This window comes from Myodes glareolus, chromosome 25 (genome assembly GCF_982192425.1).
Source record: "Myodes glareolus chromosome 25, mMyoGla1.1, whole genome shotgun sequence".
In the NCBI taxonomy this organism is placed as follows: domain Eukaryota; kingdom Metazoa; phylum Chordata; class Mammalia; order Rodentia; family Cricetidae; genus Myodes; species Myodes glareolus.
This window is the reverse complement of record NC_142050.1, coordinates 29,407,663-29,421,812: the sequence shown is the minus strand read 5'-3', so window position 1 is coordinate 29,421,812 and position 14,150 is coordinate 29,407,663. Positions and strand designations below refer to the sequence as shown.

At 51.0% G+C, this 14,150-nt stretch overlaps 1 protein-coding gene across 1 annotated transcript in view; it reads left to right on the top strand.

The window, feature by feature from the left end:
- The window catches only part of Podxl (podocalyxin like), a 65,057-nt gene extending 53,281 nt beyond the window's left edge, over positions 1 to 11,776 (top strand). Inside the window, exons 7-13 of the mRNA XM_087901742.1 lie at positions 1,985 to 2,590; positions 4,090 to 4,307; positions 4,560 to 4,631; positions 5,990 to 6,137; positions 6,344 to 6,405; positions 6,626 to 6,793; positions 8,163 to 11,776. Coding sequence (XP_087757868.1) covers positions 1,985 to 2,590; positions 4,090 to 4,307; positions 4,560 to 4,631; positions 5,990 to 6,137; positions 6,344 to 6,405; positions 6,626 to 6,793; positions 8,163 to 8,360 — 1,472 coding nt within the window. The 3' untranslated portion in view covers positions 8,361 to 11,776. The remainder of the gene's footprint in view (positions 1 to 1,984; positions 2,591 to 4,089; positions 4,308 to 4,559; positions 4,632 to 5,989; positions 6,138 to 6,343; positions 6,406 to 6,625; positions 6,794 to 8,162) is intronic.
- Positions 11,777 to 14,150: the final 2,374 nt, after the last annotated feature.

Genomic DNA, 14,150 nt, shown 5'->3' with positions numbered 1-14,150 from the left:
AGACGTGTAGTCTGGCCATGCACGACACCCCTTCCTTCCCACCCCAGCCTTTTCACTGCTCATGGTAGAAAGCCGGGAGTCAACACCCCTCCCCCAGCCCAACCCCTTCCCCCAAGTTTTCTTCCTTACCCTTGTGGCCACACTGGCTTGATGGAAATCCAGTCCTGAATAAAACCTCTGCTTGTCTCTAACGTCCACAGCTCTGCACCTCTGGCCACCAGTCGTTTCTCTGGATGATTGATAGACACCTCCCCCCCCCCCCCCCCCCCCCGCTTGTCTTGTTACCTTCAGATCCCATTCTACACGGTGAAACTATGGTTGTTTCACCCTGTGCAGTGGCTTCTTTTTACATGTCAATAAGATTAGAACTCAGGTCGCATTTGATCTAGGATATAGTTTTCTCTTTCCCTTTTGAGATGGGGGGATCTCACTATGTAGCTCTGTTTGTTTTTGAGACGAGTGTGTCTGAATGTGTGGCTCTCACTGACATGGAGCTAGAAAGCTAAGAGAACCTCGCTGTGTTCTCAGAACTGTCTGGTGTGGGCAGCTCGCTCCCTCGAAGGCCCACGGTTCTCAGATGCCCCCTCCCCCGTGCTCTAAGCTTCTGGCACATCCCTTAGACCCATCACACTCTGCCCTGTCTTCTCCTTTGAAGATACTTGTTCTCACAGCATTCTTTTTAGCTTAATGGTTAATGGAGGGCAGTTTGCTGTTACAGTGTAGCGATGCATTTCTGTGTCAGGGTGACAAGGGCTGGATTATTTTGGTCAGTTTTAAGCGTCAGCTTGACCACACAGTTTAGAATCATCTGGGAAGGAGATTAATGAGGTAATTGATTATCTCAGTCAGGTTGGCCTGGTGGGCATGGCATGTCTGAGGGAGATTGTCTTGACTGTTAACTGATGTAGAAGACCCAGCCTATTGTGGGGCGCACCTTTCTTCGGGCAGGGGTCCTACACAGTTTAAGAGAGAAGACAAGTAGCTAAGCGAGGAAGGACCCATGCTTTATCCTCCTTGCATTCCTACTTCCTTGATATAATGAACCAGGACCCCTTTTATATCCATAACAAGCCCTTATTATCCCCAGAACTGCTTTTGGTCAAGGTGTCTTGGTTTTTTGAGACAGGGTTTCTCTGGTGTAGCTTTGAAGCCTGTCCTGAAACTCATCCTGTAGGACAGGCTGGCCTCGAACTCACAGAGATCTGCCTCCCTTTGCCTCCCAAGTGCTGGGATTAAAGGTGTGCGCCATCACCGCCCGCCTGGCCAAGGTGTCTTATCACAGCAGGAGACACAAAACCAGGACAGCTGCCTGTACTGTCATCCCCTCCCACCCCCTATCCCCCCCATCCCCCCCCCACCACCATCCCGACCCTCTCCATTTCCATGTCCTTATTCATGCTTCCTGAAGTTACCGCGTCTGTCATTCAGCTGTTCTATCTTCAGGTCATCTCCCTGGGGTTGTGGGTTCTGGTCTTACTCAACAGAGGTCACCACAAAGCCCTGCCGTGTAACGGTGCTCTAAATATACATTCTTTTAAAAGCTTTTCTTCCTTGACCCGCCCCCCACCTAGGTAAAGCTGCCGCGCTAAACAGCCAGGCTCACCGCTTTTCCTCGGCACAGCCCACAGTGGGGCCTTGTGAGCGTTTGTGTAACTGCCGTCGGTCATCCCTTTGTCCTCGGGCTGTGCCTTCCCTGGAGAGGCTGTGTGGCTCTGGTCACCGCTTGCTGCGGAATCAGGGCAGGCAGCTCGGGAAGCATTGGTCTGCGTCATCTTTTGGAGGGTGGGCAGGGCAGGGCAGCAGAGCCAGTGGTGGACTTGAGGGGCTATGTCACTGTAGACTCTCATGAAGGATGCAGGCTTCAGCAAGGCAGGTGTCAGAGATGGGTGGGGAGGGTGGGTCGATGCATCTGGGGGGTGGCTCGAGAAGCTCACAGACATGCTGGCTAACACCTGGTTTGATTCTGTGTTGTCTTCATCAACAGCGCCTGAGAAAGACAAGCCTACTACAACGCAACCTGGAGTCAAAACTACAACTGTTACTGTAGACCGGAACAACCCTCCGACAACAACTGCTCCGGCTACCACAGCATCGACAAAAGCCCCAGTTACATCTTCTCCAACCCAGTCAACCACGGCTCCTTCATCCAAAGAAACAGTGGTCCCAGGCCAACCTCCAGTGCCTACTATTGCATCGCCCCCAGGCTCCGCTGACAGTCAAAGTAGTGACGGCAGTGGCGGGCCTACAAGGTCCAGCGGCTCCCAGACTGACAAGATGGACACAGGAAGGCCACCCAGTGACACTGACACCACTAGTAGCAGCCGACCGCCAGCCTCCTATGTCACCACAGCCCCGCCAGTCACTCAGGGGAGTAACCAGACGACCACTCCGTCTTCCCAGACTCCCAGCCCTTCAGCTACCTCCAAGTCTACTCCTGCCTCCACCACGGACAACACAGCAAGCCCTCTCCCGCCTATCACGACTCCTTCGCCAACCACAGAAAACCATTCTACCGTTGTTTCCAACAGTTCTGGCCCCATGACCAGCCCTCCTGACTTCTCTGTGTCCTCAGGGAAACCTGCCACACATGGTAAGTCATTTCTTGGCATTTTTTTGCTTTTGCTTTTTTTCCTTTCTCTTTTTCTTCTCTTTATTTTCTCTTCTTCCCTTTTTTTTTTTTCTTTTGTTTGTTTGCTTGCTTGTTTTTGAGGCAGGGTTTCTCTGTGTGGTCCTGGCTGCCCCGGAACACGCTCTCTAGAACAGGCTGGCCTTGAACTCAGACTGTCAGCCTCTGCCTGCCAAGTGCTGGGATTAAAGGTGTGTGCCACCATGCCGGGCTGCTTTTGTTTTCCTTAAGAAATGAGAAGGGCTGGAGAGATGGCTCCGTGGGTAAGAGCACTGGCTCTTACCAGACAGAAAGTCTCAGCGCCCACATGGCAACTAACAACCATCTGTAATCATTTGATGCCCTCTCTGGCAACCTTGGGTACTGCATACATGTTGTCCATAGACAAAACTGCAGGTGAAACACAGGGCATAAATCTTAAAAAAGAGAGAGACTTGACAGTACATTTTCCCATAGTGGATTTTAGAGGTGCATGCTGAATTTTAAACATTTTGTGTGTCTTCTGCCTTCATCAGCCCTAGCCATGGGCTCCTTTTTTTTTTTTAGCAGCAACGGAGGTTAACAATGCATAGATTCAACGAAGCCAGAGCCTATATGGTTGTGGTGACAGGAGCTTGGGAAAACTCTAGAACAATGCTTCTCAGATCTGTTTGATAGAAACAAAGTGTAAGAAACATGCTTTTAAGTAAATAAAAACAAATAAATAAAGGCGAGGGGCATGGCCCAGTGAGGTAAAGCACTTGTTGTCCAGCCTGATGACCCGAGTTGGAGCCCAGGGACCATATGCTGGAAAAGGAGGGCTGACCCCCTGGAGACTCGCTTGCTTGCTCTCAGGACGTGTGATGCGATGTGTTTGCTGTCCTCCTCCCCTCCCTTTCTCTTTCGCTCCTCCCTTCTTTTCTCCCTTTTCTGAGACTGGCTGACCTGAAAGGGACTTGCTATGTTCCTGGAGGCCTGGCCTCGAACTCACAGAGATCTGCTTGCCTCGGCCTCGCAAATGCTGGGCTCAAAGGTGTGCAGCACCACACCCGATCTTGTTTCTACCTCCCTTTACTTATTTCTAAAGCGCCAGTCTTAACTGGGGGCATTCGTGTCAGAATCGATGGCCAGCTCGGTTTCTGCGCACGTGCCTGTGCACCGGTAGACAGTGGCCACGCCCTTTTGCGGGGGGCACAGACTGAGTGGGGTGTCTGTCAGAATCCCCCACACTAAGACTTGTGCCGTGTGACCTTGGATGAGCCACCAAGCCTCAGTGGCCTTGCTGATAGATAGGGGCTGTGACGGAGCCAGGTTAAAGGAGCCAGTGCCTTTCGCTCCCACAAAGCAAGTGCCCTGTGGATGTTAGCTCCACCTGTGCCGCCAAGTCCGCCTCCTATTCCTCCATAGCCACTGGCTTCACCTTGGGAGAACTGTGAAGCCGGGAAAGACTGCCTTTTCTTCAGCCTTTGCTCTGTCTGTTACAGCACCGCTGGGCACCTCCAAAGGCACTCTGCCCACCACCATCCAGATGCCAGGCACCTCCACGTTGCCTGTATCCACACCATGGCAGACTACAGGGTCTCTGGGAACCAAGACCGTGCCGACCGCTGAGGAGTTCACCCAGTCCAGCTCTCACTGGACTTCGACAGCCCCTCAGGGCCCCAGCACAACCTCTCCCGTCTGGACTTTGAGGAATTACAAGGTAATTCTAGCAACAGATGGGATAAGAAAGCCAGACTCAAGGGCCCCACGCAGAGCCCCGGCTGGGCACTTCCTGCCTTTCTTCCTGTTCTAACTCAGGCTTTGGGAACAGCTGGGCAGCCGGGTACGTTCCTGGCTCTGAAACTAACCAGCCATGCCCTGCACCTTGCCGTGTGCCCTTCTCCTGTGCCACTCAGCCCTCGCTGAGGGAGAGTCAAAGGTGCCTAACCCTTCATCTTTTGACCTCTTCCAGCTAAAATGTGAAGCCCCCATGATGCCCAGTGAGGAACTACTCATCCTGAATCTCACCGGAGCCAGCCTTTGCGTGAGTACACTCCTCTGAGCCCCCGGCCCAGCCCTCTGTCCCACCCCGGTCCATGAGCTCCTCAAAGGGAACAGCCTCCTACGTCAGCCCGTACACACAGGACTCCCCTCGGTTTTCACTGACCCAGGTGGGCTGAGATTCGGGAGACCCTGGTTGCGTGTGTGTGTGTGTGTGTGTGTGTGTGTGTGTGTGTGTGGTGTTGGTAGGCTATTCTGGGCCATGTGGCTCAGGCCTATAATTCCAGCTACATAAGAAGCAAAAGCAAGAGGGCTAAAGTCTATATGAGGCCATTCCTGGTAATTTAATGAGACCATTTCTCTTTAAAAGTAACAAGAAAGCGAGAGATAAAGATTTTGGCTAGCAAGTGCAAGGTCCTGGCTTTAACTTCCAGCACCTCAGAAAAGAATTAATCTGTCCTGAGCGTGGGTTCAGATTTTCTTGTCCCCCGCATATCTGTGTAAGAGTATAGCAATGTGTACAGTTCCTTCACACTTCCAGTTTTCTGGGCCCACAGACTTGATTGGGCTGCAGCACACGGCCATTGACCGGCTCTTCAATACAGGTGGTGCCTGGCTTATTGCTGCCCTCTACTGGCCAATGCCAATTTTGGCAGCCACTTCTGGAAGCAAGAACTGAAGAGGAGACCTTGGGCTTTGCTATTGTCGCCTTCCAGTTGTGTTTTGTTGACACACATGGAATAAACTATAGGAGCATGCATTTGACCATTGGAGGTTTAGAAGAAGCAGTGTTGAAACTGCCCCTGAGACAATGTTTCAGCTGAAGTCCTTACAGTAACCTCACCATCAGCCCCGACCTTATATTTCTGTGTTCTTTATGCTTAGGTCTGTGTAAGCAACCCGGTGGACACCCCCAGAATCCCATAATGCCTTACTTTCCCTTACAGCCTATTTCTGTCCATAGCCTTAGCCTATGCATGGGAGCTGAGACGTTATTTGGGGGGAGGGGGTTTACTGTCTTGGAGAGCTGCGTGGCCTTTCCAACTGAGTACAACGGACAAGAGGCTAGGGAGCAGCAGGTTTAAATCCCTGGATTGTGGCAGTTCTCCCCTGACAGTGGTGGGGTGCCGTACACTGATTTATCCAGCGGAGCCATGACAATGCAGCCACTGATACCAGAGCCGCAGGGAGGAAAGGGAACCTGGGAGAGGGGGCATGGCCCGCAGACACCATGCACAGGCTGGGGGAATGGAAACCTAGAGAAAGGTGGAGAGAATAGGAGGAAAATACAAGTCGATCCAGGAGTGGCGCCAGTGGAAATGACAGGAGAAAGGGGGCGGCCCCCAAGCCCAAGCTGTTGTCACCACCTCGGGAATCACCTTTGCTCTCTCTGTCCAATAGGAAGGGAACACTCCAGATGAAAAACTCGTGGAAATGCTGTGCCACTCGGTCAAAGCCTCCTTCAAGCCAGCTCAAGACCAGTGCACCCTGCAGCTGGCACCCATTCTCGGCAGCCGGGCGGTGGCGGTGAAAAGAGTCACTATTGAGAGTGAGTGGACGGGGAAGGGACCCTAGCCTGTGTGGGCGGGACTGGGACAGAGGGATGGTCTGGGGGAGGTGCCAGGAACCATCCCAGGAGACCTGGGACTGACTGGGATAGATACAGGACGTCCTTCTCTTGGGAACCCCCGCTACCCATCCCGTAGCACTCCGGGCTGGACCCTGGAGACAGCAGTCTTTCCTTCTTTCCCACAGCGAAGCTTCCTCCTAAAGTCGTGTTTGAGCTGTTGAAGGACAAGTGGGATGACCTGAGAGAGGTAAGGAGTTTTGTCCTGCACGGCCCTAAGTCCAGTGTCCTCTGACGTAGAAGCTCCTTTGTCACTTAAGCATCTGGAAGAGAGGACCATTTGAGTGGGCAGAGTGGGTGGTGGGACGGGGGCAACAGACCCAGATGGAAGGGCTCACCCCTGGATGGGGTGGAGGAGACAAGAGGCCCGGACTCTGTTTCCTGCCCCTCAAGTTCTCTTTCGTGGCTAGGCGGGAGTCAGTGACATGATGCTGGGGAGTGAAGGACCACCGGAAACCAATGAGGACCGCTTCAGCCTGCCTCTCATTATCACCATTGTCTGCATGGCATCCTTCCTGCTGCTTGTTGCTGCCCTCTACGGCTGCTGTCACCAGCGCATCTCCCAGAGGAAGGACCAGGTAGGCGTTTTCCTGCTCAAGACAGGGAGCAACCAGCCTAGGGGAAACTCTCCCTCCATCCTTCCACATAGCGAGTGGGCCTGAACCCTCCTGACAGGCTCCTGTCCCCACTCCTGTCCCCACTGCAAGGTTAGCTTGTCTCAAACAGTGAAGACTCCTTGTGGTGGCCAGAGCAGAAATATCAGCTTTAAGCCCTAGCTCTGTCCATGTCCTGTGTGCCTTGTCATCAACACAGAGAGGAGCTGCTCGGGAGATTAGGGCACTATATGGGCTTAGGCAAGTGCTTAACCAAAACCTCTTTCACCTGACCTACTGGAACCACCATCTCCTCTGGTGTGGTGGCGTACATCTGTAATCTCAGTACAGGCGCTGAGGCAGGAGGATCACAAGCTTGAGGTCAGCCTGGACTACACGGCGTGACCCATCTCATAAACACTATTATAGTGGCATTCCACCGTGGGTCTCAACCCGGGCTGCACACTACTGGGAACATAGAGAGTTCCTAGACCCAGTGACCTTATACACCAAATGAGGCATGTATGACTGATGGCGGTGTGTATCCATGGCCACAAACCATTGCCAGGCTGCCCGCTGCTACCTGCAGCGTGCACGACAGAAGGACCACCATGTTCATCTTCTCCATTTGAGAAGTCCTATCAGTTGGTCTGAAGGCACTCGTCCGTCCTTCCTTCCTTCCTTCCTTCCTTCCTTCCTTCCTTCCTTCCTTCCTTCCTCCCTTCCTTTTCTTTCTTTCTTTCTTTCTTTCTTTCTTTCTTTCTTTCTTTCTTTCTTTCTTTCTTTCTTCTTTTTTTCTGTCTTGCTTTTATTATGGAGTGAGAGGTGTGTAGAGGGAGGGATGGAGGAGAGAAAAAAGAATTTAAGGACAAACCATCTTCAAAAATCTCTCCCCAGCGTTGTCACAGATTGCCACAGAATGAAGGTGGATAATTTTTATTTATTTATTTATTTATTTATTTATTTATTTATTATGTATACAACAGTCTGTCTGCGTGTATGCCTGCAGGCCAGAAGAGGGCACCAGACCTCGTTACAGATGGTTATGAGCCACCATATGGTTGCTGGGAATTGAACTCAGGACCTTTGGAAGAGCAGGCAATGCTCTTAACCGCTGAGCCATCTCTCCAGTCCCGAAGGTGGATAATTTTGAGAGATGGGGAAGGGCTTGTGAGATGGTCAGGCCTGGAGCCAGGGTGACCTCCAGAAGCATCTGCCCCCACAAATGAGCCACAGGAATTTACTTTAGCCAACTTGGGGTCTCTGGGTAGAATGGGGAAGTATGTTTCGTATGAAAGCTCACAGCTCTTAAAAAAAAATTGCCTTCTTCCTGGGGTCTTTGTCCCCACTCTAGCAACGACTCACAGAGGAGCTGCAGACAGTAGAAAATGGTTACCATGACAACCCAACCTTGGAAGTGATGGAGACCCCTTCCGAGATGCAGGAGAAGAAGGTGGTCAACCTGAATGGGGAGCTGGGGGACAGCTGGATCGTCCCTCTGGACGTCCTGACTAAGGATGACCTGGATGAGGAGGAAGACACACATCTCTGAGTTTGCTGGCCAGCCAACAGCACTGAGGAGCTCCAGACCACCCGAAGTGCCATTTGGACCGGGGGAAGCGTCCCACTGGGAGAGGGAGAGACTGCGGAGGGAAAGTGGACTCCGAGGCTTGCCTCCTCCCAATCCCCGAAGGGCCTTAATTTTTCCCTTTTCCAGCTCAACAAGTCACATTCTGTCCAGTTCCCTCGTGTAAAATAATCAACCCACTTGTGCCTGAACCCAGAGCCGCTGGAAGGTGAGAGGAAGGTGGAGAAAGCCACGAGAGGGGCTTTGGGGAGCCTCTAGTCGTGACATCCTCTCGTCTCAGAAGTGAGGTGACAGAGACGGAGAGGTCAGGTGACTTGCGCAGGGTCACACAGCCATTTGGTGTCAAAGATTGTTTCCCTAAGTCTGGTGCGGGACGGCACCATGCCATGCCACTGTGTTCCTTTGTGCTTCTCCCCAAGGCAGGAGGGTGGGCTGGAGTGAGAAACAGGCCACGGTGGTCTTAAAAGGTCAGGTCCCAAGTTCCTATCTCCACTAGCTTGTTGTATCCCACCTCCCACAATTCAATCTTTAGTCCCACCATCTCCCAGGGCACGGCTTTGAGCCTCCTGCTCTGGATTCTGTTTTTCTTACTTTTGCTTAGTGGGATTGGGACTTAACACACATAGGCCTCACTACCCAGTGGCGCCCTGCCGAAGAGGTGGATGAGCAGGCAGCGGAAGGGAGCTCATGCCCAGAAGGCTTCCTCATGGCAGGTGTACTGACACTGGCCCATCGCCCAAGGCACTCCTAGAAGACGCGCCCCAAGATGTCTTCTGGCCTTCTGCTCCCACTAGGAACAAATCTGCAGTACCTACTGAAAGCAAGATGTCCTCTATCTGTTTCTCACTGTTCCACTGAAGGGGTGACTCCCCAAAACCCAGAGTCAGAGCAGTTGTCTAGGGACAGACATGGCCTGGGACCCTGACTGGTTCCTGACTGGCAAACATGTCTCAGTAGACAATCAGGCTAAAGTACCAGGTGTTAGCGTTCCACGGGAAGCTCGGGGACTTGTCAAGTTGCTGAGCATTGTGCTGTGTGTGCCCATTTAGTCCTGCTGCCCACCACCAAGGGCCAAAGCCCGGACACTGGAGACGCTATAGCTTGTTTCACCCTCCTTTGCCATGGAGAAAGGCAGGCCCGGAACATGCAGTTTTAGGTGCCTCTGCCTGCTCTCCCAGCACAGTGCCAGGCTTTCGTTTTCTGTGGTCTTGGTGGCACCCCAGCTGTCCCGTTTCTGGTGGCATCTCAGGGAAGCACAAAGGCATGCCTAGTACCTAGCACAGGATTTTTACAGGCTCAGCTGTCAAGCGGCCATGTAAAAGGCTGCTGAGGGCAGGGACCAGCAAGGTTTCATCTGGCCTTCTGAGAAGGGGGAGTCTGTGGGGAACTTTGAACTTGGTCTGTTTTGTTCTTGGGCATGAATTCCCGTGATCCACTGTTGGTTCTGGAGTAGCTTATTTTTAAAAGGAGCTGCCTAGCTCCACCTTGACCGCCATCACCCTGCGCTATTCCCTGGGGGAGAAAAGGCTATCAGAAATCAAGGGGCCCCGTGGGTCTCCCAGGCGCTGGAGAGATGCTTCTCTCAGATGGCAGGGGAGGGCAGTGCCAGGGAACTTAAGACTTTCTGTCACCAGAGGGTTCGCTCTGTCATAGCCTGTGTGAGAGGCTACTTCAGGGTCACAGTCACTGGGGCAAGGCATTTGATAGACAGAAAATTCTGTTTCCGCAAAGACCAATATTGCAACCCCACAGCCTCTCAACTACAAGATTAGAAAAAGGCTATCTGGGCTGGCCATGGAAACTCTGGCCAGGCTGGTCCAGAGCTCCTTGTGTGCCCAAATTGTGTTGCCTTTTAACACTGGTATCTGGCCTCAGCTTGTTTCACTGCTGGGACATCTGTTCTACAGGACACACTGCTAGCATCTATAAAAGCCATCTTCCTTTGTTTTTACTGGGTTTTTAGAGCTGTTAGTTAATTCAGAGTCTCTGGCCGAGAAAAGGAAGAAGGGCTCTCAGCAAGACTTTACATTCAGCTGTACCAAAGAGAAATCAGAACTCCTCACTCAGTGACAGATGGTTTTCCCAGCTGCAGACCCAAGGGCCTGGTGATTCTGACCGACCAAACCCAGTGGCGACCGCTGCTTCTGTGTGAGTTGGAGAGAAACAGCTAAGCAGTCTGCATGGCAGGCAGGACCCAGGCTCATCAGGGAGACGCGGGCCTTCAGCCTTCCTCGATAGAGGGAGCTAGCAGGCATTTGGAGCTTTATCTTTTTTGGGGGGGGGCTCCCTTTGAACAATACACTGTTGAAACTTTGAAAAATAAATTGAAGTTGAGAGGATATATACATATTTTTGACACTGTAAAAACAAGGGCCACATGTTTGTTTACCCTGCTCTACTTTCAGGGAGTAAATTTGGGGAAAACATTTGATAGCTAAGAGATAGCTAAGCCTTTTTTTTCTCTCAACAAGAATGTAGATGTCTATTTAGTACAAATGATTTTTTTAAAAATGAAAAACAAAACAGGCTGGTAACAAAAGGATTTACCTTGTAGATAGGGCATTTTAAATTTTAAAATGTGGTCCTTGCTCCTCCCCAGCCAAGTCTTAGTCCTACTGTAGTATGGGCTGGTGTAGTATGGGCTGGTGTTCAGAATGTGCTTATGGGCTGATGGTGACAGGGGGAAGGTTTGGGAGACACTGTTCAGTCTTTCTACAGGAAAACACATCCCAAGCCACAAAGTAAGCAAGTGGGTCAAAACCAACCCAGGGACAGGACAAGATTAAAACACCCAGACTGCTCACCCTGTTCTTTGTGTTTCCCAAGAACAGAGAATTTAGGACTGCAACTCACAGGTACAAGGTCAACACAGGATACCACCAATCCTTCCCGACACTTACCCCAGCAATGCTGGGGAGGACACAAGGGACACCCAGCCATGTTGTTGGGCTCTGGAATCATTTGGGTCCAAGATGTACATATACCTTTTTGGGGGGTTGTTTTTGGAAAACTCGCTGAGGAATGACCAGTAGAACAAGGATCAAAGGGAACGCTATTGAGCAGGCAGAGAGGGTGGGAGAAACCCCGTGATGGAGTTTTTGCCACTGTACCTGCTGATTCCCTCAGGTCTGCTGAGAAGCCAACACCGAGCACGGACCACTGTTTCACGGGGCCTTTCTGTTTCTTAGTGAATGTCAAGCAGCTTGCCCAGGAGACTGGGGGAGCATGTATTTTAGTGGACAGGGGTCTGAAGTACACTGGAATTTATTGAGAAATTTGTAAAGACTATAGTTAACTACTGCATTTTCTTACAAAATATATTTTGGAAAATTGTACACTGTCAATTAAAATGCTTTTGTGTAAGCTGGTTCAGGCCCTAATGGGTTGCTCTGGCGTAAATTCTTCACCCACGCACCTAAGGACATCAGCCGCGTCCTCTGCCCTCTGCTCCTGTCCACACCTGCTGTACCTGCCAATAGAGGGGAGATGCTGGAAGAAGGAGCGGAGGACTCCAGGGCTACCCAGTACCTGAGAGGAGCACATTGTCACCCTCTGGCTCCCCTCTACTTCTGCCTGGGATGTTCCTGTAAGTGACCACCCCCAAAGAAAGACGCCGTGTCTATGGGGCATGAAAGCGGCTCTGCTCTGGCCATGGACAGCTGCTGCAGGGCCTTGTGGCTATCTTCTCCGGGTACACAGTGGAGAACAAGAAGATAGAGATTCTTTATGTCTCTGGGCAGCATTACCAACAGCTACATTTTCTCAGCACAAGGGAAGCCCGAATTCCAGGCATGAAGGAGGGAAAGGACTGCCCTGTAGGTCTGGCCCGCATTCTTAATCTGCCTCCACTTCAATGATCATACACAGCAGGGAAGAGAAGGTGGTTTGCAGGGAAGCTTATCTTTTTGGCCTAGGCCCTGACTCCATCTTTTCTGTCTTTGATGCTGGAGTCTTTTTTCCATGCCGCCATCATGCTTGAGTTCCAACAACAGACTTCAGGGCTAGATTGTATCCACAGTTACCATGGAGCTTTCTGTAATCTTGTGTGTGCTGGTAAGCAAGTGACACCCAGAGGGATGGGCCAGAGTTAGGTCCAGGGTATTCTGAGGTTAACCTCATGAGTATGCCAAGGACACAGAAAAGATCCAAATGGCAGGAACTCCCACAGGACTGTGGCCCTGCTCAGGCACACTGTTCTGATGGTGACTCACAGTTATCACAGCCACAAAACAGTTCTAAGGCTCCACTCTCTTCCTGAGTAGGTCACTGACCTGGCTCCCAGCCCTAACAATCTAGAGGTCCTCTCGGTCGCCCAACTTTCCCATTCTAAGAGCCCCCACCCCCAAACCACCTAATATACAACAAACGAGAAAAGAAGCATGGGACTGGCTACTCTAATGAACACAAGCATTTCCCAAATACTCTTGCACATCCTCTTAAAACCTACAGGAGCCTCACAAATATGATCTGCTGCTAATAGTTACTTGAAGAGCTGAGACTTGGTAAACAATGTGTACCAGTTTCTGGTGGATGGAGATTTTTAACTGCCCATTTCATGGCCTGAGCTGCACACACTGTCAAACATCCTTATCTCTTGGGTTTTGCCATCCATCAGAACTTCCCAGCATACATAGCGGACAGGTCACCTTTACCAGCTTTTCTCTCTCCTGTCAGGTGCCTCTGGCTTTTCCTGGTTGGGCGCACAGAACAGTCCCATTGGACATCAGTGGCGCTGCAGAGCAGAAAGGGATGGGTGAGCTGCATTATAGCACCACTCTCAAAGAAGAAAACTGCCAAGGAGGATATAGCACAAAAGCCAGAGGAAAGCAGAGAGCAGACGGGCACAGGCTCAGCCTTCCACTCACTCCCTCACCCTGCCCCATCGCCATGACTTCTTTTGTCACGTGGGAGAAATGACATGTGGGTAGACTGGACGGGGGTAGTTGGCATCTTAAAGGCGCTTTGTTAACTGTTGTCTTCCTGACAGGAGATAGCGAGCAATCTGTCGGGGTTCCTTGTGGATCCCTTTAATTCTCAGGAGAATTAACCAAGGAAAGGGCAATTTCTCACCTTATCACCATCCCTCGCGGCTTCCTGTTTTGGGAACACAAAGAAACATTACTTCTGAGCCATACTAAAGTACACCCTAGAAATAAAAGCTATGCAGGAAGAGGTTGGCTTTCAGGTTACATTTAACCCCTACTTGGAATACATCCCTGACAACGTTGGCTCATAAAGCCTGGATGGAGCATTTGAACCCTAACATGACAAGTGGAGACCTTGCTTTCCCGAGTCCATCCCAGAACTCACAACAATCTGCGCAGGCCGCTAGGTTCTCTTCCTTTACTATCTTCCTACAGTTAATTTTGTTCAGTCTAGTTTTCCTTGTACTTATAAGTAGTACAACTAAAACCCAGGAAACAAGTTCAAACTCACAGAAATGATAAAACTGCTAGTTGCCAAGAGATTAATTTTTTTCCATGAAACTATTTGCCAACTTCCCCAGAAATTGCGAGTGTGACCATTTTCTTTGAGCACTGTCCCAGAGGAAAGCACCCAAAGCCTCCCTATTCATGTCTGAAAGCCTGAATCAAACACTCCAGGGAAAAAACAGACTGTCATGTAGCTCAGGCTGGCCTCAAAATCATATGTAGCTGAGTATGGCGTAGGATTCATTACCGCCTGCCTGTCTCCGATATACTGGGATTACAGACTTGTGCAACCCCACTTGCAGTTGAGTGGGGATTTAAAGCC